At 43.9% G+C, this 27,172-nt stretch overlaps 8 protein-coding genes across 8 annotated transcripts; 4 read left to right on the top strand and 4 right to left on the bottom strand.

Annotated features, from left to right (window-relative positions):
* Nucleotides 1-1,411: 1,411 nt before the first annotated feature.
* EDB91DRAFT_1078082 (uncharacterized protein) lies at nt 1,412-3,026 on the bottom strand (the record flags this gene model as incomplete). Its single annotated transcript, XM_041314980.1, has 6 exons — nt 1,412-1,453; nt 1,505-1,572; nt 1,658-1,758; nt 1,918-2,344; nt 2,510-2,966; nt 2,991-3,026. The coding sequence occupies 6 exons, from the start codon at nt 3,024-3,026 to the stop codon at nt 1,412-1,414; spliced, it is 1,131 nt and encodes a 376-aa protein (XP_041181971.1).
* A 3,469-nt stretch (nt 3,027-6,495) lies between these two features.
* On the top strand, nt 6,496-7,288 carry EDB91DRAFT_1243529 (uncharacterized protein; the record flags this gene model as incomplete). The annotated part of the gene is made up of 2 exons (XM_041322308.1): nt 6,496-6,816; nt 6,869-7,288. The coding sequence occupies 2 exons, from the start codon at nt 6,496-6,498 to the stop codon at nt 7,286-7,288; spliced, it is 741 nt and encodes a 246-aa protein (XP_041181970.1).
* Nucleotides 7,289-8,286: 998 nt separating this feature from the next.
* EDB91DRAFT_1243528 (uncharacterized protein) lies at nt 8,287-9,272 on the top strand (the record flags this gene model as incomplete). Its single annotated transcript, XM_041322307.1, has 3 exons — nt 8,287-8,514; nt 8,602-8,862; nt 8,913-9,272. 3 exons carry the CDS (start codon nt 8,287-8,289, stop codon nt 9,270-9,272), a joined length of 849 nt encoding a protein of 282 aa, XP_041181969.1.
* Nucleotides 9,273-10,194: 922 nt separating this feature from the next.
* EDB91DRAFT_1045429 (uncharacterized protein) lies at nt 10,195-10,788 on the top strand (the record flags this gene model as incomplete). The annotated part of the gene is made up of 1 exon (XM_041313191.1): nt 10,195-10,788. A coding segment is annotated over one exon (594 nt), but the record flags the coding sequence as incomplete, so codon positions are not given.
* Nucleotides 10,789-12,359: 1,571 nt separating this feature from the next.
* Nucleotides 12,360-13,267, bottom strand: EDB91DRAFT_1078079 (uncharacterized protein; the record flags this gene model as incomplete). Its single annotated transcript, XM_041314979.1, has 4 exons — nt 12,360-12,467; nt 12,556-12,654; nt 12,693-12,933; nt 13,203-13,267. The coding sequence occupies 4 exons, from the start codon at nt 13,265-13,267 to the stop codon at nt 12,360-12,362; spliced, it is 513 nt and encodes a 170-aa protein (XP_041181967.1).
* A 4,062-nt stretch (nt 13,268-17,329) lies between these two features.
* Nucleotides 17,330-19,253, bottom strand: EDB91DRAFT_1243526 (uncharacterized protein; the record flags this gene model as incomplete). Its single annotated transcript, XM_041322306.1, has 7 exons — nt 17,330-17,727; nt 17,777-17,871; nt 17,917-18,059; nt 18,112-18,261; nt 18,320-18,443; nt 18,496-18,531; nt 19,138-19,253. 7 exons carry the CDS (start codon nt 19,251-19,253, stop codon nt 17,330-17,332), a joined length of 1,062 nt encoding a protein of 353 aa, XP_041181966.1.
* A 298-nt stretch (nt 19,254-19,551) lies between these two features.
* Nucleotides 19,552-21,143, bottom strand: EDB91DRAFT_1297630 (uncharacterized protein; the record flags this gene model as incomplete). Its single annotated transcript, XM_041324934.1, has 7 exons — nt 19,552-19,765; nt 19,817-19,891; nt 19,942-19,952; nt 20,000-20,050; nt 20,106-20,229; nt 20,836-20,903; nt 20,970-21,143. The coding sequence occupies 7 exons, from the start codon at nt 21,141-21,143 to the stop codon at nt 19,552-19,554; spliced, it is 717 nt and encodes a 238-aa protein (XP_041181965.1).
* Nucleotides 21,144-21,476: 333 nt separating this feature from the next.
* On the top strand, nt 21,477-21,674 carry EDB91DRAFT_1031787 (uncharacterized protein; the record flags this gene model as incomplete). The annotated part of the gene is made up of 1 exon (XM_041312737.1): nt 21,477-21,674. A coding segment is annotated over one exon (198 nt), but the record flags the coding sequence as incomplete, so codon positions are not given.
* Nucleotides 21,675-27,172: the final 5,498 nt, after the last annotated feature.

Below are 27,172 nucleotides of genomic sequence, written 5' to 3'. Positions count from 1 at the left end.
ATTGGCAATGTTCATCACCACCTTGGCATAAACCATCTCTCAAGTGCTAAGACCATCTTCACAAGCTCATAGGACATCTTCATCAGGTATCGACTCCTCGGTCAATTCATTAACATTGCCTGCACTATCCAATTCCGCCTCTTCATAGATATTGTCAATATGTTCACCCGCTGTGGGTACAACAAGTGCAGCAGCGAGAAATTGATCTACTACACAGTTGGGTCTTTGCTAACTGCTGCCTCACTTGAGAACAAGTATGTTCGACCCTAAAGGGGATTGCTACTGGGGAGTGCTGGTCTCTGCCTAAACGACCCTAATCAACCCTACCACAGGTAGGATGAGGATCCGCAAAAATGCAGAACAAGCGGAACTCAAGTGGAACAAGCAGGAACTCAAGCAGAACAAGCGGAACTCAAGCGGAACAAGCGGAACTCAAGCGGAATGAAGAGGAACATACAGATTCGTCGGAACCTGCGGGTCAAGTCAAAGGAAGTATGTCACAAGTTTAGATTGATAGTAAGCATAAGTCGAAGCGGTCATCTAGTAAGGTGAAGGAAAAGTTGGAGAAAAGTTGGAAGGTAAGAGATGGGATTCGATAAAAAACACCCAAGCCCTGACTACCACTACTTATAGGGAACATTATTTTCAAGGAACACTGAGGTACAGGTAGTAAACTTCTCAGGAAGCAGAAGTGAAGGCAGGCAGTGCACATGGGCGCAATACTCCGGAATAGGGGTCTGTGCCATAAGGGCATGTGTCAGTGTGATCCAGATAACATTAGAAGCAACGGGAAGAGAGATACAGCATACCAATGGACCTGGAAGGATGGGGACAGGACATGCAAAGGTTGTCCGACAATGCACGGGAATATTGGATAGTGCGGGCAAGTTCCGAAGGATGCATGGGAATGTGGAACCCATCGGACGATGCGCAGGAAATGCGGAATGTGCGGAATATGCGGAACTGATGTGAGATGATGTGGAAAGGATGGGGTTTTATGCCTACAGTGGGAGAATTCCCCACACCTGCTGCAACAGCAGCAAAGGTAGATCCGAACAATCGTGAAAATATTGGATATTATCGACAATAGTCTGCACTTCTTTTGGGGTGCTGGATATAAAGCACTCGAATGCCGTCTTGAAAGTTTCATCCGCCTGCTTCAAAGTAGTCACATCCCTCCAAGGTTTGAGTAGTGCCAGCATTGATGCGCAATATAACGGGTAAGATTCGGGATCACCACAATGAGCAGAGCCTGCAGTGTAAGGAACTCAAACACCAGTCCCAGCCTTTTTATACACTTTGGGACATCGATGTTGGACCGTATGTCATACATATTGAGAAAAAAATTGAGATAGCTAAATGCCTCAAGGGCAGAGCCCCAATCAACATATTCGCGTATTTGATCGCAAATTCAAAGTGAGCCGTCGTGCATTTCAACAGTAACATATTTGCTCTATAGGAACATAAGACTGACTTATAGGAATCGGTCAGGTATAACACTTACTTGAGAGCTCATAGTATCTACTTGGACTGTCAATCCTTCAGCGGAAGAACTACCTTTACTATGAAAACCTATTAGATTTTCTGGTTCACTATGATGTTAAAAGACTTACTGTGGACCTCTCAAAAAAGTGAATGTGCGCTTCAACAAACTCACCACAGAAGTCCAGTAAATGGTCTGGAAATGGTGGGATATATCTGTCACCCCCACCCATCAAATACGACACAACTTCAGGAGCACTAAACTCTTGTTCCCGACTAAGCGCATTTGTGCAGTGCTGTATGAGCCATTTGTTCAAAGTCTGAACATCACTATTGTGTGCTTCATCCCAATGATGGTATGCAAATGTTTTTGCAAGAAGGGCTGAGGCATTACAAGAATGCTGCTGGCATTTTGCCGCATAGGAAGAAATTTACCATGCAATGTGTTTCGTCCCATCCCCATTGGTAATAAGCTTGATATCATGATTAGAGCGTGTTGCCAGAAGAATTGTCAGATTCCAATTATTCAAGAAACAATAACTTCTATGGGGACCCCAATTGCCATTGGAATCTATCCATGCATCAGGAGCTAGTGGAAATGGTGCGTGTCTTTTACACAGCATATGACCTCCAGAAACTTTAAGGCACCCTAGACCACAGTTGTGGATTTGAACTGCGCGAGCTAGTTGACCTTCTACAGCAAATTGACTTCTTGCAAATGACGATTGACGAGGATTGAGTGGCCAAGAGTAGGACATTGCCTTTTCACGAGGAATTGTCACTAATGATTCTTCTGTGACGTGGTCATGATGAGCTTGGATATTGGATGTGATGTACGCTGCGATGTGAGACTGGAATTTGGCTGATTGTAGATGTATTTTTTTCATTTCCACCACAGTAAGTGAACCTCATATCCATAAAAGCATATGCAGGTGTAATGTTCCTCGACCTTGAGCCTCCACGGCACCAATATATCCTTCAACTACTCCAAAAATACCCTCATGGTGTATAATGCGACCTCCTTGACCATGTGAATGAATTGTGATACTGAATAACTCTTCAAGGATGGCACCAATGACGAAATGAATTTTTTTTTTAGCTGCGGCATATGGATCGTCCACAACAATCTTTGCCCGTTGGGCAGAATCAGGCCCCGCAGTACGGTCAAAAGCATCGAGGTTGATTTGATCTCCCACTAACACTTGAACAATTGGATCATGAGTATCAGTGGGATTGATTGTGATCCACAATGACAGAGGATTTTTCATAACCATCATACCCCAAATATATGTGCAAATGCTGATCCGCGATTCATCTGTCCCTGTAATGTTGGCTTGTACAGTACTAACATGCTTCTTCAATGCACGTATAGTAGGATTAGAGGGAGCTTCCTTTTTAGCCTCTTCTTGAGCCACGGTAATGAGATCCTCAGGTGTTAGACGTGTGAAGGATGCCTCATTATTGTGAAAGGCTTTCTTCTTCACCTGAAGAACAGTGGATCAACAAACCTGTTGCTTTTGAATGACGCCAAAGACTTGAAACATGAAATGAAAATACTTCCTGAATCATTTATTGGTGTACTGCATGGCCCATTTGGCGTGAGCTTCATACAATATGGAATGTGGACGGTGTGGGTACAATAAGTGCAGTGGAGAGAAATAGATCTACTACAAAGTTGGGTCTTTGCTGCCTACTGCCTCACTTGAGAACAAGCACGTTCGACCCTAAAGGGGATTGCTACTGGGGAGTGCTGATCTCTGTCTAAGCGACCCTATTCAACCCTACCGCAGGTAGGATGAGGATCTGCAAAAATGCGGAACAAGCGGAACTAGCGGAACTCAAGCAGAACAAGTGGAACTCAAGTGGAACCCAAGCGGAATGGAACGGAATGAAGTGGAACTCAACTGGATACAATGCAGAATGTAAGGAGTTGTCGGAACTTGCAGGTCAAGTCGAAGGAAGTATATCACAAGGTTAGATTGATAGTGGGCATAAGTCAAAGCGGTCCTCTAGTAAGGTGAAGGAAAAGTGGGAAGGTAAAAGATGGGATTCGATCAAAAAACACCCAAGCCCTGAGTACCACTACTTAAAGGGAAGATTATTTTCAAGGAACACTGAGGTACAGGTAGTAAATTCCCAGGAAGCGGAAGTGAAGGAAGGCAGTGCACAAGGGTGCAATACCTCACAATAGGGGTCCGTGCCATAAGGGCATGTGTCAGTTTGATCCGGATAACATTAGGAACAGCGGGAAGAGGGATACAGCGTACCAATGGACCTGGAAGGATGGGGACAGGACATGCAAAGGTTGTCTGACAATGCGCGGGAATATTGGATAGTGCGGGCGGGTTCCAAAGGATGCATGGGAATGTGGAACCCATTGGACGATGCGCAGGAAATGCAGAATGTGCGGAATATGTGGAACTGATGTGAGACGATGCAGAAAGGATGGGGTTTTATGCCTACAGTGGGGGAATTCCCCACAATGGAAGACTTCAAATCCACTCATACCATAAGGAAATAAACATGGAAAGGTGCCTAATAAATGGTTTGGATCTTCCGAAGTTCTGGCGAATTGCATGCCAACACTATCATGACTGGCGTACTCATTGACAAACCGAGAACCATGCTGAACAGGGTATGATTCTGCGCTAGACGGGTTTGCAAAAGTGTTTGCAAGAACATCTTCATTGGACAACAGGGAAGCCTCTGCATCTATAACTCCATGTGTTTGAATCAGAATAACATGTGAATCTAACAATAATAAGCATGAATCAAAAATAGAAATAAAGGGAAACTAACTAATATGACCTTTGACTTCCCCTTTGTGCTCTGCTGTACTTGTTATTGAATTGAATGTTTCAAAAGTAGAATGGAGATCTGTACACCATAAATAAAGTATAAGAGGAGGGAACAAACTACTAACCATTATCATCCGAGTTGTGATCATCCATAACATACCCTGCTCTCTCTTGTTCTAGCAAATGCTGCTTGTCTGAAAACTTCATTACAGACAACAGCTCTTTGGGAAAACCGTCCTCTGGCAACAAATCCAGATTGGCTTCACAAATTGAGATATTGCTGTAGAGTTGATTTTCGCGTTTCAAAAACAGTAATGCATCCTTAACGTGATGGCGATTCACTGTTAGGATGGATGGCAAAGACTTCACTGGCAATTTGCTTGGGCCAATGATAGTAATAGTGTTACAGTAACATGAGCATTACAGGTTATTTCATTCTCTTCATTCTGTTGACCACTGACATGTGGCTAAACTGTGCAGACTCATCTAGACATGGACCATGGTTACGATTCTATTCTTATCTCCTTTCTTTTTTGATCTCGTTGTTCTGAAACATGAGAAGCTCTCGCTTCTTTCCCCTAGATCACAGAAGCTGCGGCTTCTAATGAACCCTATGCCTTTACCACTGTACCAGTTCTATCTCTGATGGGGATTCCCCATGCCCTTTGCCCTTACCGTTCAACTGGCACTACTTACCCTTTTCAGTATATGACTTATACATACCCTTGACCCTTACCGATGCTTCGGTAATACCTCCGCTTACCCTGTACCCTTACCACTCAACTGGTACAGACACTTACATATATATATCACTTGTCTTGTAGATAGATTCTCTAACTTGAATATACTCGGTTCTCATCTTGTACTTGTCTTTGGGTCTGAACTTCTCTTGAGACAATACTCTTGAGTTGAACTCCATTCTCTTGGATTGTATCCTTGAGAAACTCCAAATGACTCTATGCAAGTAAGGGCCTTAACCCTTACTCAGACTTAGTGCGGGCAAGCTCCTTGCTGGGCTAGCACTGAAGGCCACACTTCAAATACCCCTTGCTGGGTTTAGCGCCGCTGGATCTCATCTGAGAGGTTTCATGTAACAAATAGCGATAGTAGCAGCAAGGACCACAGGTCTGTGAGGCATTAATTTCCTGTCAACCATGGCATCGATATCGGGAATGTTTAACTGATAGGTGGATACGTTTCCGCAAACACCACTATTCAATGCCGCGGAATCCCATTGTGTTGCACCTTTGCATTGTGGATACAGCTTGACCACATACACTGCAGGAAAGTATAGAGCAATGAGCAAACACTCAGGAAGATTGAGGATAGCAAGAACATTGGGTACATCTCCCACCCACAACCCATTCACCAATGAAAGTCGTGGAATATTGCCAACTTGCAAATCTTCCAAACACTCGCAACAGATTGGTCCTTGAAGTCGGCCTTCTTCATCAGACAGAGCCACAATATGCAATAGTAGACCATTTACCAAAGTTTGGGCGTGATGCCGAAAGACTGGAGTGAGGACATGTTTATTCGGAAGTTCATCAATGTATATGCTCTGCACCGCTTGAACAGTAAGCTCCCTGGCACACAAAATACAACTGGCAAAGCTAGTTGCATGATTGCTGGTGCAATCAATGAAATGACACAGCGAGTCTCATTTAATGTCGTCTGAAGGATCCATAAGGAAATCTGTGTCTGCTACCTGTGGTGTAGGATTGTCAGCAAATTGGCCTCATTTCAATTGAATATCTCAATCCTCGAATTGATGGTGCCTCTTCCGTTCATATGCGCGCTTAAGAGCATCCTGCAATGCACTTGAACCCTGCACTGCTTCGAGGAGAGTAGACTGTCGCTGCTTCTCTGCAGACATCAACAACGATCCAGCTTCGGATATAATGTCTTTCATGGTCAAGAAATCGACCATGTCCATTGGTTCACCTTGGGAATCATCCATAACTATCAGTGAGTAGATGTTGGACAGCGTCAACCTACTCAGATGCAAAACGCAAATACAGCAGCAGATAAGCAACAACTAATTCAGATTACAATGATGGGTATCACCTTATTTAAAAATCAGATCCACCACACCTCCTTTTTGACTGCAACCATGGCCTTTGACACGCACACTTATCACATCGAACACTCCTCTGCTCACAGCTATACTGCATCCCCACACTTCTAAAATGTGAGGATGTGGCAGCATTCATCTATGGGTCTAGAGGTCATCAACAAATCAGATTTATCACCCTTCATAGCTACCATCGTCGGGCGTGTATCTCCATACCACCTGAAATGTACGCCCTCTGGCAACCATTTCACAGGGGGTATGAGTCCCCTTGCAAAAGCCAAATATCAGTTCAACATCACTTGTCCCACGGATCATGAGTTATTGGCAGATTATCTGGCTAGAGTCCATAATCTGGAAATATTGCAAGAGGAAGTTGGTAAAATGGGCAACCACAAAAACATGGTGATCAACGACTACACTGGTAAAATGATTCGCTTTGTGAAAATTATATTCACTGTTTGTGTGTGTACCTGATCCTTGAACACAATAAAACATAAACTGACCAAAATAAAAGGAGCACATAATTCCTGACTCTCCTCATGGAGAGGCTGCAGAGAACACTCCAAAGATGGATGATGAAACAAAGAATTGGCCGATTCTGGATGAGTTTGCACATGACTTTGACAGATTAAAGTATAGCATGGCAGCTGAGCTGTTGCCTCTCTACCATGAAGGTCACTTGGTAGAGCCCAGACACGCCAACCAGATCATAAACAGCGCAATCGTGGAGGTACAATTCAGCATTCAGCACTGGTGCATCAAAGACTTCCATAGCTTCCAAGCCACTGCACAAAAGGTGACAGTGTTGAGGCTTGGGCCCGTTCACATTCCATCTAACTACAAACACGCCAACCCAGAGGCTGATCTTGAGGAACAGCCTAAGACGAAGAAAACACGTTATAATGCAGAGGCTGGTTCATCAAAAGATGGATAAAGGAAATCATGTGCAATTTGTATTTGTATCCCAACGACTGAAACAAATGTACTTATATCTTCATTGCATAATCACAAATTGAGACGATATTTGCTCCCAAACCCAAAGAACAATCACAAACTCCACAAGGTCAAAAGTTGGCAGCACCGACACCTAGTTCTGTACAGAGCTGTACAGAACCTCCCAGTGCTACAGCTTCAGGTAGTAAATAAACAAAAACAAATGCACATTTTTGACACTTTGAATTGCCAATATTAGGAGTTGAACTGGAGACCTCAGGCCTCATTGTCTCAGGATTATTTATCAACAACAACATACTTACCATTACACCATAGTAGCTTTATTATACTTCACTCAAAATGATATATATACCATTTCTCACGTCACATTACCTAGTCTCTAATGACCAAAAACTCGAAATTTCATCAAGTCTTTCTTTACTATACTATTCCTATTGGTATTCCTAGTCCTAATAAGCAAACATCAGTCACATTACTTGTGTGCCTGAACTTTCTTGAAACACACCACTTTCTAGTATTTTGCTTACAACTCATTAGGATCTTAACCAAAAAATGTTGTGAGACTATGGATAGACTAACCTTGACAAGGGCTACAACTTTCGAAAAAGTTCCCACGGTCTACCATAGTCACTCCTTATCAATACTAACATTTAGGATCAATGTTAAGTTAATAGAAAAGACTTAGTGAAATTTTTGTTCTCAATTCTGTGAGCTTTGTGGGTCTGTAACACACTGGGAATTGTGGCTCTGTGGCTCTGGGATCCTTGCAACTCTGTGGTATCTGACACACTGTGAGAATCTGTGGCTAAATCAAAACTCTGTGCAACATTTGGTGGTTTGCTGATGTATATCTCTTGCAAGATTGAAGACTGCCCTGCAAGACCAAGGTAAACATATTTTGATAATCTCTTATGAGTCATAACACAGAATTCTTCTAGGTTAGAGTACAACTGCAATACCCATACCCTTGTTGTTGAAATGCCTTCCCCCATACACAAGGCTATAATCAAGGTTATCAGCAAAGGATTGGAACATCTAGATCTTGTTCTGCAGGATTTCATTGCTGGGGATTTATTGTCCTCAGACACCCATACCAACTTGACCATCAATGGGGACTCAGTGAAATGCATCCCTGATATCCTCCATGTAGTCACTGCCCTCACTGACCCCCCCATCCTAACCACCCCTGTCATGGGCAAAGTGGCTGTATCGCAATCCAGAACTGATCTACTACAGAGGCTCAGGGACAGGGTCAAGGCATTTCCAGACATTGTATTGCTCTTCATAGCCTAGGTCCATGAACGGATCCCCTACAGCCCACCCATACAACTCAGTCATGCATGGCAAAAGCTACAAAAGGAAGATAATCTTCGTTTCTACACCACCTTCCTTTCCAACAGCACTGGATCAAGATCACTCAATAAACCCACTGAAATTGTGGTTGAACAGCACCTCTGGCATGCAATGTTAAGTGTGCATTTTCAGGTCTGGGTGCAAGACAACAACGGGCAAATTGACATAGAAACACAGAACCCAGACTTCACAACATGTGGCGTAAGTCTCACTGGCACTTAGCAATTTATAACTGACCATACTTACAACAGGAATTATTTCTGAACACTTCAATGGGCAATGTCATGCTTATGATAGAGAGGGGACTGTCCCAGATGAGGGACCAGTATGTACATTTGGCTCAACAGGCCAGCCAAAATGTTGATGTTTTGGCTCTGCTGGAAGTGCCTGTCACTCTCCCCTTTGGATGGGATGGGATGCTTTCTAAGCTTGCCCTTGCAAGCATGTTGATGGCTTATGATCGGTACAAAAGTTGGTATAGTATGGTGACAGGCAGTAGGGGTGTCAAGCGCACAGCAGATGAAGCATTTAATTCAGGACCAGCCAGGAACACACGTTCATGCACGCATGCTCGCACTGCTGCACTTGCCCAAAGCCAGAGTGTACCATAATATGGTAGCGACAGGTAGATGCCTGCTGCTAGAGTCACCTTGATACTCATTGTCACTCAGTCTCACCATTAGCATTTACTATCCTCATCTTGTACTCAAGCACACCATTTTCTAATACCCTTGATGCACCATCACATTGTACTTGTCCATGAGGCTTTCTTCAATTGATACAATAGTTGTACTAGCACGCCTTTTGCATTGACATGAGACAACCCAGACCTCAGCTGTCATTGCAACATTCTGAACATCACATTAATGCTGCAAGTTCATGGGGCCACTGGTGGAGCTGTTAGTAAGAATCATGTAGTGAGGTGACATTTGCTGACTTCGTCCCTCCAGTACTACTTCAAATCTTGGCCATGATCAAGTTGAAATGAACATCAGATCCATCATCTGCATACTTCTTCTGTCTCTTGCTTTTTGTATTCTAATCATGGACTGCCATCACTTGAGGTGTGGATCACCATGTCCTTGTGAGTTTTCTGACAACACGAGGCTGGGTCGACACCATAGTGCTTGTCAGCATTACAAACATTGCTTGGATCTTCAGGCCCAACATTTCAAATGCTGAGCTTGTGAAGATCTCAAGCATACAAAAACCCTCTCTAGCTGACAACACTACCCCGGTGAGTGCTACTAACATTATCATTCAAGGGTGATAGTCTGATGCACCCAAGGTCATGCCTTCATCCTTGAACAGCAGATCAGAACAACCAACTATCAACCATACTACTTCCCAGATGCTCAACCAACCCAACCCACCACCCACTCGCCAGCCAATAATGCAATCAACTCTGATCTGATTATTTCATGTTCTCCTTCCCCAGATGATATTCCGGACTGTGATTCACTCCCAAAACATACACAGAGGCTTCCATTGTGGTTTAGGGATGAACTTCCTGAACTACCAGTGCCTGTCACTCAGGTTCAACCAACCTCACTTCCTACACGGATAATTCTCCATGTCTTTGACTCCATCCACATGTGTTTCAATAGATTTGGTATTGCTTGTGAATATCACCATCGCCCTTCATATGACCTGGATGCAATAGTATCAGCAGATGAACTCTCAAATATATGTTGGAGTCCTGGATTCAATGTCAGTGACAACAGCATGTTGGATGTTGAGGCACACTCAGGTGATCTGTCCTCTTGGCAACCACCCTGGCCTTGGCAAAACATGTCAGTCTGGAGGTTGATGTCCTGGATGGTGACAGGAAGTGATCAGAAGTTGATGGCAGAGGTCAAACATCTGGTGAATAACGTGATCAAAGTGGAGGACTTCAATCTCCATAATTTCGAGCACTTCAATCTTGATGTTCAGACGAAAAATTTTGATAATTCTGAAGATAGCGCTGACATGGGAGTTCTGCAGCGGGATGGATGGAAGCAAGCTAATGTAGAGATCATGGTGCCATCAAAGGGGAAAAATCCTGGAGGGAATGGGCACCCATTCTCTGTTTCTGGACTCTTCTATCGGCCACTTATTGCAGTCATCCAAGTGAAGGGGACATGATACAATATCACTTCTACATCACATAATCCGCTCATGCAATTATTCCATGTATTGTAAATCTGATCCCTTGTGAAATGTGCTTTGAATCATCAACAAAAGAACCACCTGCGTGTATGGCCAGTTACTGCCTTTTATGGCTTACAAACCCTGAACAGACTGGTAGATGATATGTATGAGATTGTACCACATATGCAAGTAGCAACAGATATGTGTGAAATGCAAAGCTTGTATCAAAAGTGTGCAAAGCTTGTAAAGTAACAAACAGAAGTGTGGAGGTATGCATGAGATTGTAGCCTGTCTACAAGTCTTAGCAGATGTGTGCAGAGTGTAAGGTTCTTACATGAAGTGTGCAAAGCTTGCAAATAAACTAACAGAAGTGCATGATATTGTAGCATGTATGTAAGTCAAAGCAGATATGTACCAAATGTAAAGCTTGTAAAAGTTATAAGGTAAAGTTAAAACATTACAAGATCATAGGCTCTTCCTCGCTTCCTTGCTTGTTACAGTCCGTTCTCCATTACCACATTTTTGGTCTAGTTACATGCTAAATACAGCTCGTCCAAGACTATACTAAACAGGGATCGTAAAACGATGCTTGAATGACATTTTCAACTCTAGATGTGGAGAGATTGGCTCATTTGTTATGTCCTAAATACAATGCAGTGTCTGTAGCCTATGTTACATGAGACCAAATTTGTCAAGTTTGCTTGTCTGCAACTGTATACTAGCTCTTACTAAGTTACAAGTCTTATATGTATTAGCATTAATGTTTGGATCCGGACTTGACCTGTGATGAACTCGGCTGACAGCAGTCATTCACCCAGGACCCCAAACTTGAAGCTTGACTTTGAGATCCATCTGGCTCTCTTTCCTCACATAAATACTACACTGTTACCTCTTCCAACTCCTGCTATGTTCTAGGTGCTGCCGCCCTTAACTCCTGTGCTCATTGGCTATAGCCGAGTGTACTCTAGCACTGCAGAAAAATGCAGATTATGTCTGGGACACATCTGGCACGAATCTAGACATTTGCACCACATTCCTCGCACATAACACTCACATCACAGCAGCACTGGGATTTCATACTAATCCTCTCATTATAATCAGATCCTTGCAATATTCTACCCACTGTTGAATTCAAGATCATTTTTTTTGTCTAAGTCCAAAGCTCTGTGTGCATAGAAACCCTTGACCCAGCCACAACACTTCTTGCACTGACACGACGACAAACACTAACTGCATACAACTCCAAGGCTATGTTCGTCCATTTTGCGTATTTGCCTGCTATATATACTAATAATGATACATGGCTGCTCATGTACCAGCCTAAGGAGATAAGAGAATGTCGAAATCAGCATCTGCCCCAGAGTACCAAAGATTTCCCTTGCAATGGTGAGGTGACGACGCTCGCAGGAGTTTTCACATACTGAAGCATTGATTCATTTCTTTGTTTTGGTTCTGTAAGTGGCTAGTTCTTCCCCACAACAGTACAATTGTTGTCGACCGAAGGGAGCAGTGTTTTCAAATGGGTGAGCGCTAATCAAAGTTTCCGAATGTTCTACTGATATAATTCAGACTAGAATCAAGTTGTCTTTCCTTGTGGCGGGATATTTGCACCATTTATCTTTCCCTTCTCCAATACTCATTGGGTAGTCTGGTAAGTCCTGCGCATCGAGTTTCTGGATGCCTAGCAGAATTATGAAGCTTTCACCTACTAGATCCTTCATTCTAGTGTTCTGTTCTGTCTTTTGTTGCTGCACAACATACCAAAAGGTATGCACTCTGAATTGCATCATCACTTGCACGCTGTTGATCATCCTTTTCTGCCCTCGCATTCATGGTAGATTGCTGCCCACTGTCATCTACCTGCTCACCCTCATCATTCTCTATATCTGCACCATCACCTGCTTCAATATATTCAATGCTGACTTGCGCTTTGATGCGTTGCAAACATCTGCATCTTTCCATTGCAACTTCAGGTGCGAGTTTTCGGCTTTGAGAAGCTTGTTCTTGTTGTACAGGAACTGAAACTCATTTTCTGTTTGGTCTTTCAGTGTCGAAAAATTCATTTCGAGCTGTTCATGAGCGACAATTGCAGTATTGAGCCTCGCAAGATTCGTGGACACAGTGAGGGGGAGAATTGAACTGTACCATTACTAGGACATCATACAGTGCCTGTAACTACATCTGAGATTCACCAGTAGTACTGCTATATGATCTGCTTGTTACTATGGCCAATGGTTTGCAGCACGAGCAGTAATTTGTGCGCTATAGCCAGCTGCAGCTGGCAGTGGGGGTACTGGGTATGTGGTTGAGGATTATAGAGTGAATGAATTACACAAGAATGTATGTGAAATGAGACACGAATGCATGAATATTGCAACCAATTGTTTGACATTACAGCTGCAACGAACCTGACAAAAATCTTGCACGAGTCTGCTACGAATCTGGAGGTTTTTGCCACATCCATCCCATACATAATCTGCCTTTTTCTGCAGTGTAGCTACTGTAGTGCAATTTGATGTGTCCATTATCATGATCAAACAGAGCCTACAATAGGGCAACAAGACCAGTAGGAGTATGTATATAAGTTCATTACCCGCACAAGGGACCACCAGGAAGCACAAATGTCACAAGAGTTGTAGCGGTATGTATCAAACATCCCCCAAACAAGGGTCTACCAAGTGGTACAAATATAACAAGGCTGGTAGAAGTATGTATAAAACCTCGCTGCATGCTCGGCCATGCATTGTTACTTGCAAGCCCAACACAAGTCTGTCATGTGTTTGTGGGAATGGCAGCAATTGCACACCTTGTACTGGTTGTTACAGAATGGTTACATAGTATGTACAGTTTTGGCTTTTTTATTGATGATGGACTTGCAATTACAGCTGTTTGCATAAATGATGACAGTATGCACCTTTTTGAGAAAGAAGAAATAATAATCTAACCTAGTATTTCATCTCACACTGCAACAATCAATGTTCCAAATGACTTCTTTAGCTTTCTACAACCTGCTGCAGCACCCAACCCTCTGTTACCCACTTCTCCCATAGATCATATTGCAAATACACACACCACTGACATCCCACTCCTTTCTGTCTCTGCAAGGCCCGGTCCAGACATGTCCCTCGCAGACTTCTGCGTTGCATTTGAACTCTCACAGGACATACTCACCAAACTCGCTGACAATGGCTATACGGGGACATGAACTATCAGGTATATCATTGTTTCTGAGCTGAAGGAGATGGGTTTCAAGAATGGCGAAATTGCTGCAGTGAAAGATGCTGTCACATGATGGGCTATGAAGGACTGATTCGGACTGATTCTCGCATAGAAGTTTAGATTGCTCTGTATTGTCAAAGTCTCATTGAGAAAACCAATCTCCTCAGGTAGATATTAACCTCATCCAAATAGTGAACTCCATTCTCCGCTGCTTGTTCCTTTCCTTTGCAATCTGTTTGAGCTTTTTGAGGGAAACACCAATACACTCCAGCTTGTGATGAATTGTGGTGTAGTGTACAGATATGAAATGATTTGTATTGAGTAGCTTGAGCAGTTCATCCAAGAACCACCCAGGACAGTGATGGATGAGATGGATGAGATAAATGACATTGTCACAGTGGAGAACATGAGGGTGCCCACGAAGGCTACAGGTGGGGCTAATGATGTCGCCTGTCTCGTGCCAAAGCTTAAGGACACACCAGAAAGTACTTTCTGAGAATCCGACACATGTAAGAATATTGTGGAGAGAGAGATGTTGACGTTTGTAGAGATTAACGGCAGCAAGTTTAACGTTGTGGAAGGACACACCAGAAAGTACTTTCTGAGAATCCGACACATGTAAGAATATTGTGGAGAGAGAGATGTTGACATTTGTAGAGATTAACGGCAGCAAGTTTAACGTTGTGGCTTATGTTTCCATAAGTACATCAATGATGATTGTTGCAGTGTGAGATGAAATACTAGGTTAGATTATTTATTTCTTCTTCTTTCTCAAATAGGCATGTACTGTCATCATTTATGCAAACAGCTGTAAGATGTCTCTGTGTCATATACCTGATCCGACCACTCCAATATTGATATCCACTCCGCTTTCTGACCCCCTCCGCTCCATCTATCCTCTGCTCCGTCCAATCACAAGTCTGCATTCCGCCCTACACTTCCGCTCGACTGCTCGACCGGTCCCCTTCCATAACCTCTCCATTCAACTGGATCTCTTTCCCCTTTTAGATATATACTTTCCCCTTCGGTACATAGACCCTTACTTCCGGATCACCGGTAATTCCTATTACTGCCTGATCACTGATCCAACGCATACATATTGATATCCACTCCGACTTATGTCTTCGCCTGTGTAAAGTACTTACAAACTATATCCTTGGTACATAGCTTTACAACATAGTTATCCTGGTCACTGCCTCATACATAGTAGTATATAACATATCATGTACTTAGATATTTTCCTCAGTCTTAATATTACTTGTCTTCTCACAGTTACATCTTGTGGGAATTCTCAGTAGGACCTTGCCTCCTCTGGACACAAGTCTCAACTTGTTGTCACCTCCGACCCTCTGACCCTCTGACCCTCCACTCCGACTTAGAGCCGTGCTCTAAGTCTTTCCCTTATACTCCGCCCCTATCAAATATTCTCCCTTGTCCCTCCACATTATCCTCCGCCTTCCCTGCCCCTACCAAACATTCCCCCTGCTCCTATCCACCCTCTGCATCACTCCCCACCTTCTCCGCTCCGCTCCTAGTTGGCTTGCCACTAGTAGCTCTTACTCCCCGACCCTCAAAGCGGACCAAAGCAGTCCACTCATCCTATCGTCAGACAATGTTGGACCCACTCCAAATTCAGGGCATGTACTCGGCTAAGGGCGCAGCGCAAGAGCTGAAGCCAAGCCCTGACCCCTCTGCTTCCTGAGTTGGCACAGTACCTAACACTCTGAGATTATGTTTGCCCATACCTTATGAAGCTATTTACCTGAAGATAGAGGTGGCACCACTCGGTAAGTATAACGGTGCAGGGAATTCCCCCACTGTAGGCATAAAACCCCGTCCTTTCCGCATCATCTCACATCAGTTCCGCATATTCTGCACGTTCTGCATTCCCGCGCATCCTTCAGAACCCGCCTGCACTATCAGATATTCCCGCGCATTGTCGGACAACCTTTGCATGTCCTGTCCCCATCCTTCCAGGTCCATTGGTATGTTGTATCCCTCTTCCCATTGCTTCTAACATTATCTGGATCACACTGACACATGCCCTTATGGCACGGACCCCTATTCCGGAGTATTGCGCCCATGTGCACTGCCTGCCTTCACTTCCACTTCCTGAGAACTTACTACCTGTACCTCGGTGTTCCTTGAAAATAATGTTCCCTTTAAGTAGTGGTACTCAGGGCTTGGGTGTTTTTTATCAAATCCCATCTTTTACCTTCCCACTTTTCCTTCACCTTACTAGAGGACCGCTTTGACTTATGCCCACTATCAATCTAACCTTGTGATATACTTCCTTCGACTTGACCTGCAAGTTCTGATGACTCCTTACGTTCCGCATTGTATCCAGTTGAGTTCCACTTCATTCCATTCCATTCCACTTGGGTTCAGCTTGAGTTCCACTTGTTCCGCATTTATGCGGATCCTCATCCTACCTGCGGTAGGGTTGAATAGGGTCGCTCAGACAGAGATTAACACTCCCCAGTAGCAATCCCCTTTAGGGTTGAACATGCTTGTTCTCAAGTGAGGCAGTAGGCAGCAAGACCCAACTTTGTAGTAGATCGATTTCTCTCCGCTGCACTTGTTGTACCCACAACGGAATCTGGAGCTTGCATTACAAGTATATTTCTTAGAGTATAATTCATCGACACAAAGAGCAGATTTTCTCATCGGTGGGGTTGGTGATTCACCCTTGTCAGACCATCTAATACTATATTGGCAGCAAACATGATTATTCAGTGTTGCAATGTAAATAATGGCAAATCACGATATGAGGTTTTCAGTCATCAGCAAATGTGGCACAGCCTGGTAAGGCCTTTCCAGGCATGGCAAGACCCCCCCAGCCTCATGTCCTTCACCAAAGCTGAATACACCCTGTAGACAACCTCTCCGCCATGCCAGACAGGCATCAGGGTGTTTATAAGTGGTCAGAATTGGATGTTTTAAAAAGTCTTGGGGCACCTTGTAATACTGGCCCAGCCTTGCCAATTTTGACCAGGCTATTCATAGTTTGTACGACTCATACCAGACAGATAGCACACTGCAATGCAATAGATGGAATCAAGTAGATTTCATGATTGTACAATACAACAAAGCACTGAAAATGACAAAAGTACAAAGTGTGACAAAACTGATCTGTATGAGTCCGATGCCATCCAAAACCACAAATGAGAGTGTGATGAGAACAAAAATGATGGTGCGAGAGTGAGCAACAGCGTGAGTGCGAGACAAGTGAGCATAATGCAGTGAAAAGTGTGATGAGTGACAAGCAACTAGGAGAAAGAGTCAGAATGGGCAAACAAGTGAGAATTAAACATACCTAGGCAGCATTTCTGCTACAACGAGGGACAGGGTTCTTCTTCTGAGGCACAGGAGCCTCCACAGCCACACTGTCACCTGGTTCATTTGTTGGTTCTTCAACCTGGGCACAGCCAGCAGCAAGATGCATAGAGCCATGAGTGCTAGGATGTGGCTTGGGTACTGGTTTTGGTTTCGGAATGGGTTTGGCCTTCAGTTGTACAACAGGCGCTGGCATTGGTTTGGGTAGTATGACAGTCAAGGGCTTTGGAGGGACAGGTGTGGGCTTGGGATGGATAGCATGTGCACTCTGAGGTTTCAGAGAGGGCTGGAATGTCGGTGGTGTTGATGCGCATGACAATGGCGATGACAGTGCAAGTGAGGCAGTCTGTGTGGAGTTGGTGGGGGGGAATGACAACACTGTGTGCTGTGCTGTTTGTTGCTAAGGTCGACCTGCCTGCTTGTTTACGAGCCACATGTTTGGCTCGCATTTTTGCGAGGTCAGAATCAGCATCATCTAACGCACTGGTCATCCCTTTAGTTGCATGTTTACCGAACACTTGCCTGTAATTTTTGTTAGTAGATAATGAAGACAAAATGAACACATACTCATTGATCCATGCAAGCATGTCTACTGCCCATGGATCCTTGGGATCATCTAGAGTTTTGATGATAGCGAAAAAGAATTCTTCTAGGTTGAATGACCCAATGCACATCTTGTACAAGTTGCAGGCGGAGAGGGAGAACCATACCTAGTATACCAAAATCAGTACACTAGTCAAAGAAAAGAAAAGAATCATGCACTGCACACATGGCCCAGGCCCATGATTGTGGTGTCACCTTAGTAAGTCCATACATCATATGTTTGGACTTGCTTCCACTGTGCTTGCCGTCATCATCACCATGGTCATGTGATCCTGCAGCTGCAGGTCCCAGGTATAGATGCTGAAAGGCCTAGGAAAATTGTGAGTGCACAAATGATGAACAACACAGTACTTATCCTGATACCAACGTGTCCTCGAAAGAGGCCAATATTCAGGTCTTCGCTGTCATATGTGGCCTCGGCTGCATAGAGGAATGATGGCCAGTTAGTAGCAAGTAAAGGCCATGTCCCATCTTGAAGACATTCCATTCCTCTAAATATACAATAGTGAATGATCTAACATTTGAAAGTAAAAAAAAACTTACCTCTCAATGTCAATGTCAAACTCATTGAGCCACTTCCTAGGGCAGAGTTCCTGTGCTAATCACAGGTGGTTCACACCACAGTTGGACTTGCAGGACAACTTGGGTATTGGAGGCTGCAGAGTATCAGTGTTACGGTTGGTGAGGATGTACTCGAGTATTGGGTGTTTGAGGGATGAGAAGTCATCAGATCATTGGGAGCTCATCGTGCTGTTTATCTGGGTGTTTGTGGTCGTCAGTTGTCAGTATGATACATGTGCATATATACATATATATACATCAACTTACAGCTGCAATATAAGGTTTAAGTTTGTCATATGACATCTTGTTGAGGGTTGCACGAAAGCCTGGAATGAAATCTAGTATACCATTATAGAAGATGAGGTATCAGGTTTGCTGCTCTTCGGATCTAGTGCCAAGTAAATCAGCTTGCAGTTCGGATATGAAAAATGACCTACATATTTGAATTGGAGATGCCGTCCTTATCGAGCATCATCCCATAATGAAATGTGAGTGACACGTTTGCAAATGGGTTCAGTGTAACAACCGCTTTGTGCCTGGTAGTGCAATATTCATGTAATGCATCGCTCAACCTTAAGTCACGTAATAGGGGCAAGTATTCAATCCAATCAATATCACACTCACTTGGCTTTTTTCTGTCTGCATGTGGCAGTCAAATTATCGAGGAGATCGTCACTTGAAGTGCATTTCTTAGAGCTCGTAGCAGTAGATGAAGAGGAGGACTCAGATTCTGATGACATTGTGAGGTAAAGGATTAAGCTTTAAGGAGAAAGTCAGGGGATTTGACGCATCTAATCACACCAATTGGACTCTGAATGTTCGGACTTTAAATAATTCACTAGTGGGCGTATATCAATTGTTGCTGGACAAGAAATACAATTTAATTTGAGTGAGTACGGACAAGCGAGTAGATGAACAATGATGACAACAAAAGAGAGATGAGGGCTACTAAGACATTGAGCTGCAAATGAGATGACAGTGCTGCAAAGAGAAATAAACGACAGAGCAAAATAGCAATAGGAATGAGCAACAAATATCCTACACAGGACTATCAACTGCTGCTTTGACAGGAGCAGACAGAATCATGAGGTTACGAAAAGCAGCAAGGGGTAGATCCAGAACATCTCTGTAGGCTCGAGAGCGGCGAGGAGGCCAAACAGAATCTTCATCAGCGAACTTTTGTTTCTTCACTGGTGGGTCTTCCAATACACCCAGGAACTGCACAGGATTTGCGAGGAGTGTGAGGCTGCCCCTGAAAGTACAAAGATGTCAGAAAAATAACACAAAGAGAAATAAGACTTACAGCTCAGAGGCACTGGGAGTGTTTGAAACTATGGTATTAGTATCTGGATCAGGTTTGACAGCGCTAGTGGAGGATCTGGAATGTCTTCAGCAAATGTTAGTATGCTCACAAAAATGATAGCTTACTTTTTCGGGGTCTTTCACTGAGTCCCTTGTGGTATCAACTCCTCGGCTTCACTGTCACTATCATCAATCCATCTAAGCTTTTTGCATCTCTCAAGTGCAACAGTAGTTTCTGTAGGGTGAACATAAGTCAGTTAAAATATTGTGATGCTACTAGTAGTACATACCACCGGTCCTGGTTTTTGAGGCGTGAATTGAATGACATATGTAGGCCAATCCTTAAGAAGGTTTTCGACATTGAGGACAATATGATTGTCATCAGTGTTGAACTTGTCGCTGAAGTTGATAGGTCTGTAAGGCAAAGACATTAGAAAAAGCAGTATGTAATGGTATAAGATTAAAATGATATGGGTACGCAATCTGTGTATGCATCAACTAATTGGCCAGACTTTGCCAGTGGACTTTTAAAATATGTGCAAACAGAAACTTTCTTTGTTTTATTTTTGACTTATGCGCCAGGGAGGTGCTGGCTGTGCTGTAGGTTGGCATGCTAGCACCTATGATCTGATGCATAGTTGGTTCAGTTAGTAACATTCCAGAGGCCATGAAGCAGCGAGGGCATGGAGGCTTTATTTTTGGTGAGTGTCTTTTCTTTTTTGGTTTGCTTAAAGTCCCCTTCCTACTTAGCCTTGTTTGGCCATTTGCCCCAAGGCTAAGTAGCTGGAGCACCACTTCCCCTTCCACCACATCCCCTGATTATCTGTTTGCTATTCTCCTCACCAATGCTAGCTACTGACCTTTCTTGTACCCATATCTCTTTTTAGTTTTATATCGACGACTGTCACGCTGAAACGGTTCTGAAATCATCATGAACACCAGTGCACTCCTTGCTAATACCCTATCTCCTGGTAAGCCTCTTTTCTCTTTTAAATCTACTCATCTTAACCCATCACGTACCTTTGACAGACACTGAAACGGCTGTTATTCATGGTGCTCATAGGGAGGAGCCATCCTCGGAAGTCCAGCTGACATCCCATTCCGATACATGCAGACATGAAACCGAAGCTTGGTTCAAGGAGCACTCCTCATACCCCTCCACCAGAGGAACCTTTGGCACTACCAACATATTTGCCATCCCAAGCTTCATCTGGCATCCCCTTCCCATCCACCACACCACCAGCTGCCTCCCCTCTAAGCAAGTGCTCCCCATCTTTCCACAACCACATTTCCCGCCCGTCAAGCATCCAGAACGGCTGTGGCAACATCGGGACGTATAAACTGGCCCGGTCATTCCTTTGTTGTTTATAGAGGAGGTCAGTTTATGTTTGATTCTTAAAGGCGACCTTTACAAAGTTGTAATACACAGGAACATCCTAACCCACCTGTCCTCACCTCACCTAACTTTCTGGTCACCTCATCCTCACTCTCTCAGAGGCAACCTCTATCAAAGAGATCAATCTCCAATTTTGTGGTAAATCTTGTGTACCACCTTCTCTTCATGACCTGTACATCATTTCTTTCATCTCAATCTCCTTGTCTCATCTCGGTTTGCTAGAATCACCCTAAGCCAGAGTTTCAGTCTCTGCACATATGATTAGTCCTTCCTCGAAGGCGAGAAACACCACTCACATACCCTCAAAGCAGGCAAATGCGTCTTTCCTTTCTCACTCGCACTCAATGGAACACTCCCATCCTCAATACACCTCCCCGCCACCAACCCTTCCTCTTTCATTTCCTACAAACTTCACACAACCGCAGTCCGCGCTGGCCTCTTACATAACCTCACCGCATCGGTGATACCCTCACTGCCCTCTGTAAATTTATCCCACTCACCAAAGGTGTCCGCATGCTCTATCTACCATGCACATTGCATATATGTATCCTCCACTCCACACATCCCCCCTACACCAGGCCTTAGCAAGTCCTTTACCCCAGGTGCAAGCTCACCTCCACACCCACATCTGCATGTGCACCACACTCATACGCTCCTGCATGACGTACTCGACTGGGTCAATTCAGAACTCTTATCTCGTTGTCCACGATCGCCACACTTGAATTCAGACCCTACAAGCCAAGTACCTAGTTGACTCGTTTCGCGTGCTCCTAGTCCCGAACAGTGCATTTGGGGACATGTACAGAGCATCATTTGGAGGCTCGGGGGAGGCATTCAACCCATGGCAGATCGTATCATGACCCTCATCCTCCAGTATCCCTACCCTCCGTCTTGTCCTATAACTCATTCCACCCACCACTCAGCCCATCCTCAATCCTCCGTGTCCCTTGTCGTTTGCGCCATCATACCCAGTAGCTTTGATGCCCAATACATCAGATGTTGGTGAGGACTCTTGGTTCAAGAGTCGACAGTGGTTTTATTGTGTTCTCAACGAGGGGCACAGGATTAAGAATTCAGATACCAACCTCTTCAGCAAAGTTCATGGCATAGGTTCCCTTTACCGACTCAGTAAGGTGTTTCATTTGCGATGTATCTCGTCATCTCACCATTGCACTGCTAGTCCTTACTGGCAGGCCTGTGCAAAACAATCTAGTTGAGCTATGGGGTCTCTTGAACTGGCTATACCAGACCATATTCACCACTCCTTCACAGTGGTGGCCACCCTGATCGTCCACTATCCCTCTATTTCAAACACAACAACATATATATCCGCGTGTACTTATGAACACGATTGTTGTCACTCACGTGGGTAAAGACTTGATCTTGAGTCTGGCGAATGACGTCTATCAGCCCCCACCTATCTGTGTGTAATACGAGACCTATTGAATTCAATTGAGTGATCCCATCTGCAGCGTGTTGAGCCCCTTCAGTGACAAATCCCGTACTATACGGGTCACCCGACCTACATAATATCCCATGTAATACGGGCCAGCGGATTATGGGCCGATGTTATGTATATTCCCAATGTTGACGGGTGGGCCAGGAGAAATATTATTTCCGATGTTGACGGGTGGGCCCATCTATGCTGATGTTATATGTATCATCGACGATGGCGGATGGGCCGGGAGAAATATTATTATGGAGATGGGTGGGCCCATGTGGGTAATATATAGAGTAGGATTGACATATATTATAGACCTGAGGAGAGATGTATAGCAAATATTATTATATAGACGGGTGGGCCGACATATTAGTATTATTTTGTAGACAGATGGGCCAAGGGAGCAGTGGAATATTTATTACATAGATGGGTGGGCCAACATAGGGAAATATTAGATAGATGGGTGGGCCGACGTGGGGTATTTTACTTAGACGGGTGGGCCGACGTCGGGTATTATTAGGTAGACGGGTGGGCTGAGGGTGAGGCAAATTATTTATTACATAGATGGGTGGGCCGATGTAAGGGTATATTAGATAGACGGGTGGGCTGAGGGTGAGGTGAAATATTTATTATATAGACGGGTGGGCCGACGTGGGTTAATATTAGATAGACAGGTGGGCCGAGGGTGAGGTGAATTATTTATTACATAGACGGGTGGGCCGACATAGGGAAATATTACATAGACGGGTGGGCCGAAGTGGGGAATTTTACCTAGACAGGTGGGCCGACGTCGGGTAATATTAGACAGACGGGTGGGCCCAGATATGTATCATATAGACAGATAGGCCTAGGTATTGGTATACTATATCCACGAAAGCGCTGAAAGAGAACCAGAGAGCTGCCTCGTGTCGACTCAGACTCAGCGATGAGTGATACTAATAAGATCACAGTCACGTTTCACCACAGTGCTCATCAATCAAAACATCTTCATTGAGTAGATAGATACCAGAAAGCCTGAATACACCATGTCTGACATTCACCAAGTAACGAGTACCGAGTACTGAACCCTGACACCTGAAACTGGAGCCCTGAACACCCAGACTGGAGACTCGAGAGAGACTCAACTCAAAATTCAAACCTCAACTGGAAACTCATACATTTTTACGAGTTTCGAGTCGAGTACCAACACCCAACACCCAAGTACCGAGTACTGAATCTCGGGTGTCGGTACTCAGTACTCAGTGATTCGAGTCTTGGGATTCGAAACTCAGATTTATACGAGTTTCGAGTTTCAAGATTCAAGATTTGAGTGTCGAGTTTCAAGTCGAGTACTGACACCCGACACCTGAGTACCGAGTACCAAGTACCAAGTACTGACACCCGAGATTCGGTACTTGGTACTTGGTGATTCAAGTCTCGGGATTCGAAACTCAGATTTATGTGAGTTTCGAGTTTCAAGATTCAAGATTCGAGTTTTGAGTTTCGAGTCAAGTACTGACACCCGACACCTGAGTACCGAGTACTGAGTACCGACACCCGACACCCAAGATTCAGTACTCGGTACTCGGTGAAATGTGTACAGAAATACAAATGTAAGATGATACACACGAATCACCGAGTACCAAGTACCAACTCGGATCTTAACCTATTGATGTCGTGAGACCATGGATAGACTCCCCTAGACAAGAGCTACAACTTTGGTTTTCATCGAAAAAGTTCCCACAGTCTACAATATCGAGTCCCGAGCACCAAGCACTGGGCACTGAGTACCAAGCACTGGGCACCAAGTACCAAGCACCAAGCACTGAATACTCAGTACTCGGTACTTAGTACTTAGTTCCTGGTACTTGATACTCAATGCTGAATATCTTGGTACTCAACTGAGCACCAAGCACCAAGCACCAAGCACCAAGCACCAGGGACCAGGGACCAGGGACCGCGCACCGAGCACCAGGGACCAAGCACCGAGCACTGAATACTCAGCACTTGGTACTCGGTACTTGGTACTTGATACTCAATGCTCAATATCTTGGTAGATCTTAACCTATTGGTGTCATGAGACTATGGATAGACTCCCCTTGACAAGGGCTACAATTTTGATTTTTATCTACCCAGTTCCCACAGTCAAAGTGCTTTCTTGAACCCTCCATTTGCAAGTATTTTGCTTATATCCTACTAGGATCTTAACCTATTGATGTCATGAGACCATGGATAGACTCCCCTAGACAAGGGCCACAACTTTGGTTTTCATCGAAAAAGTTCCCATGGTCTACAATATCGAGTACCGAGCACCGGGCACCGGGCACCGAGCACTGAATACTCGGGACTTGGTACTTGATACTCGATGCTCGGTACCTACTCAATACTCAATACTTGGTACTCAGTACTTGATACTCGATGCTGAATATCTTGGTACCTACTCACTACTCAATATGTACCTTAACACTTTTGAACCCTTCATTTTCGAGTATTTTGCTTATACCTCACTAGGATCTTAACCTATTGATGTCATGAGACTATGGATAGACTCCCCTTGACATGGGCTACAACTTTGATTTTCATCGAAAAAGTTCCCACGGTCTATAAAATTGAATACCAAGCACTGAATACTCAGTACTCAGTACCTACTCGATACTCAAAACTTGGTACTTGGTACTCAGTTCCCAGTACTTGATACTCAATGCTGAATATCTTGGTACTCAACTAAGCACTGAGCACACTGAGTACCCACTACTGAGCACCAAGCACTAAGCACCAAGCACCCAGGTATGGGGTCTATTTCTATGAATATTGGTAGTAGATACATCATATAGATAGACCAGGACACCTACATGATCCTTCCATAGGAACAACACTTGACAAATTACAATTGTGACATTTTGATATGTTTTACCACCCTACCCTTACACAGATTATCCAAGTTACTCATAGACTGTCATTATTACATTTATTATGCTAAGGATCAGTGATATTTAGGCCGGAAATTTGAGATCTGATGTAAAGGGGATATTTCTACTGATCAAAAGCCCACATGGTAAATGATAGCCTTAAAGGCTTAGAAAGATCCATCCAGGATTGAGTGAATGACAAGCAAAACAATATATGTGTGAAAAGTGACAATTGACATCTGTTCACACAAAGTCACATTTATATATGATACAGGTTGAAGATTTCATTAAAAATGTGTAGGATACATGGTGGACTACCTAAGGAACCTATACTGCATACTGCCCTGAGGGTAGAGTGTTGGTGGGAGGGATGTGGCATAGAAGTGTTTGCATTGGTTGCCCATAGCCAAGGATACACCAACTGACTGTTTTCGATGTTTGGGGCATTTGAGCTTTGACGTTTCCCACACTCAATTTCTTATCTATTTCACTTCCCCAGCTCTCAATTCCTGGTGGATCTTTCTGTAATTTTAGATCCATCATACTGAATATATGTGAAATATACTCTAGGTGTCTGATCATTAAAGTTCAATAATTCAGAGATATGGGCCTTTTATCAGTAGAAATATCAAGTATATACACTATCTCAAAGCAACAGCATATTTTGAGCTGATCCTGGTCATGAAAAGCAAGTATATATGCTATGCTAATGATATATGGATATATTGGATTATTTATGCAAGGATAGAGCAGTCAGAAACATGAGAAATGTGAAACACATGATTTATCAATTTTTGTTGCTGTAGAAGGATCGTGTAGGTGTCCTGGTCCAGTGATATGATGTATCTGAGGGAGGGTACACTATACAGGTACTTGAGTATCAAGTAGGTACCAAGTACCAAGTATTCAGTGCTCGGTGCTCAGTACTTGATACTCAGTACTCAATACTTGGTAGTCAGAACTCAGTGCTCAGTGCTCAGTGCTGAGTACAGAGTATTGAGTATTGAGTATTGAGTAGGTACCAATCACTGAGTACTGAGTGTTGAGTATCAGGTAGGTACTGAGTGTCAAGTATTTAGTGCTTGGTGCTTGGTACTCAATACTCGGTACTTGATACTAAATACTAAATACTTGGTAGTCAGTACTCAGTGCTTAGTGCTCAGGTGAGTACCAAGATATTCAGCATTGAGTATCAAGTAGGTACTGAGCATCGAGTATCAAGTACCGAGTACCAAGTATTGAGTATTGAGTAGGTACCGAGTACTGAGTATTCAGTGCTTGGTGCTCGGTACTCAATACTCAATACTCAATATACTAAATGCTCGGTAGTCGGTACTCAGTGCTCAGTTGAGTACCAAGATATTCAGCATTGAGTATCAAGTACTGGGAATTGAGTACCAAGTACCGAGCTTTGAGTATCGAGTAGGTAGCGAGTACCAAGTATTCAGGGCTCGGTACTCGGTACTCAATATTCTAGACCATGGGAACTTTTTCGATGAAAACCAAAGTTGTAGCCCTTGCCTAGTGGAGTCTATCCATGGTCTCATGACATCAATAGGTTAAGATCCTAGTATGATATAAGCAAAATACTTGCAAATGGAGGGTTCAAGAAAGCACTTTGACCGTGGGAAC

Source organism: Suillus paluster (assembly GCF_016628075.1).
Source record: "Suillus paluster strain FC165 chromosome Unknown EDB91scaffold_5, whole genome shotgun sequence".
Classification (NCBI taxonomy): domain Eukaryota; kingdom Fungi; phylum Basidiomycota; class Agaricomycetes; order Boletales; family Suillaceae; genus Suillus; species Suillus paluster.
Note: the sequence above shows the minus strand (reverse complement) of the source record. Positions and strands in the feature narration are given on the sequence as shown.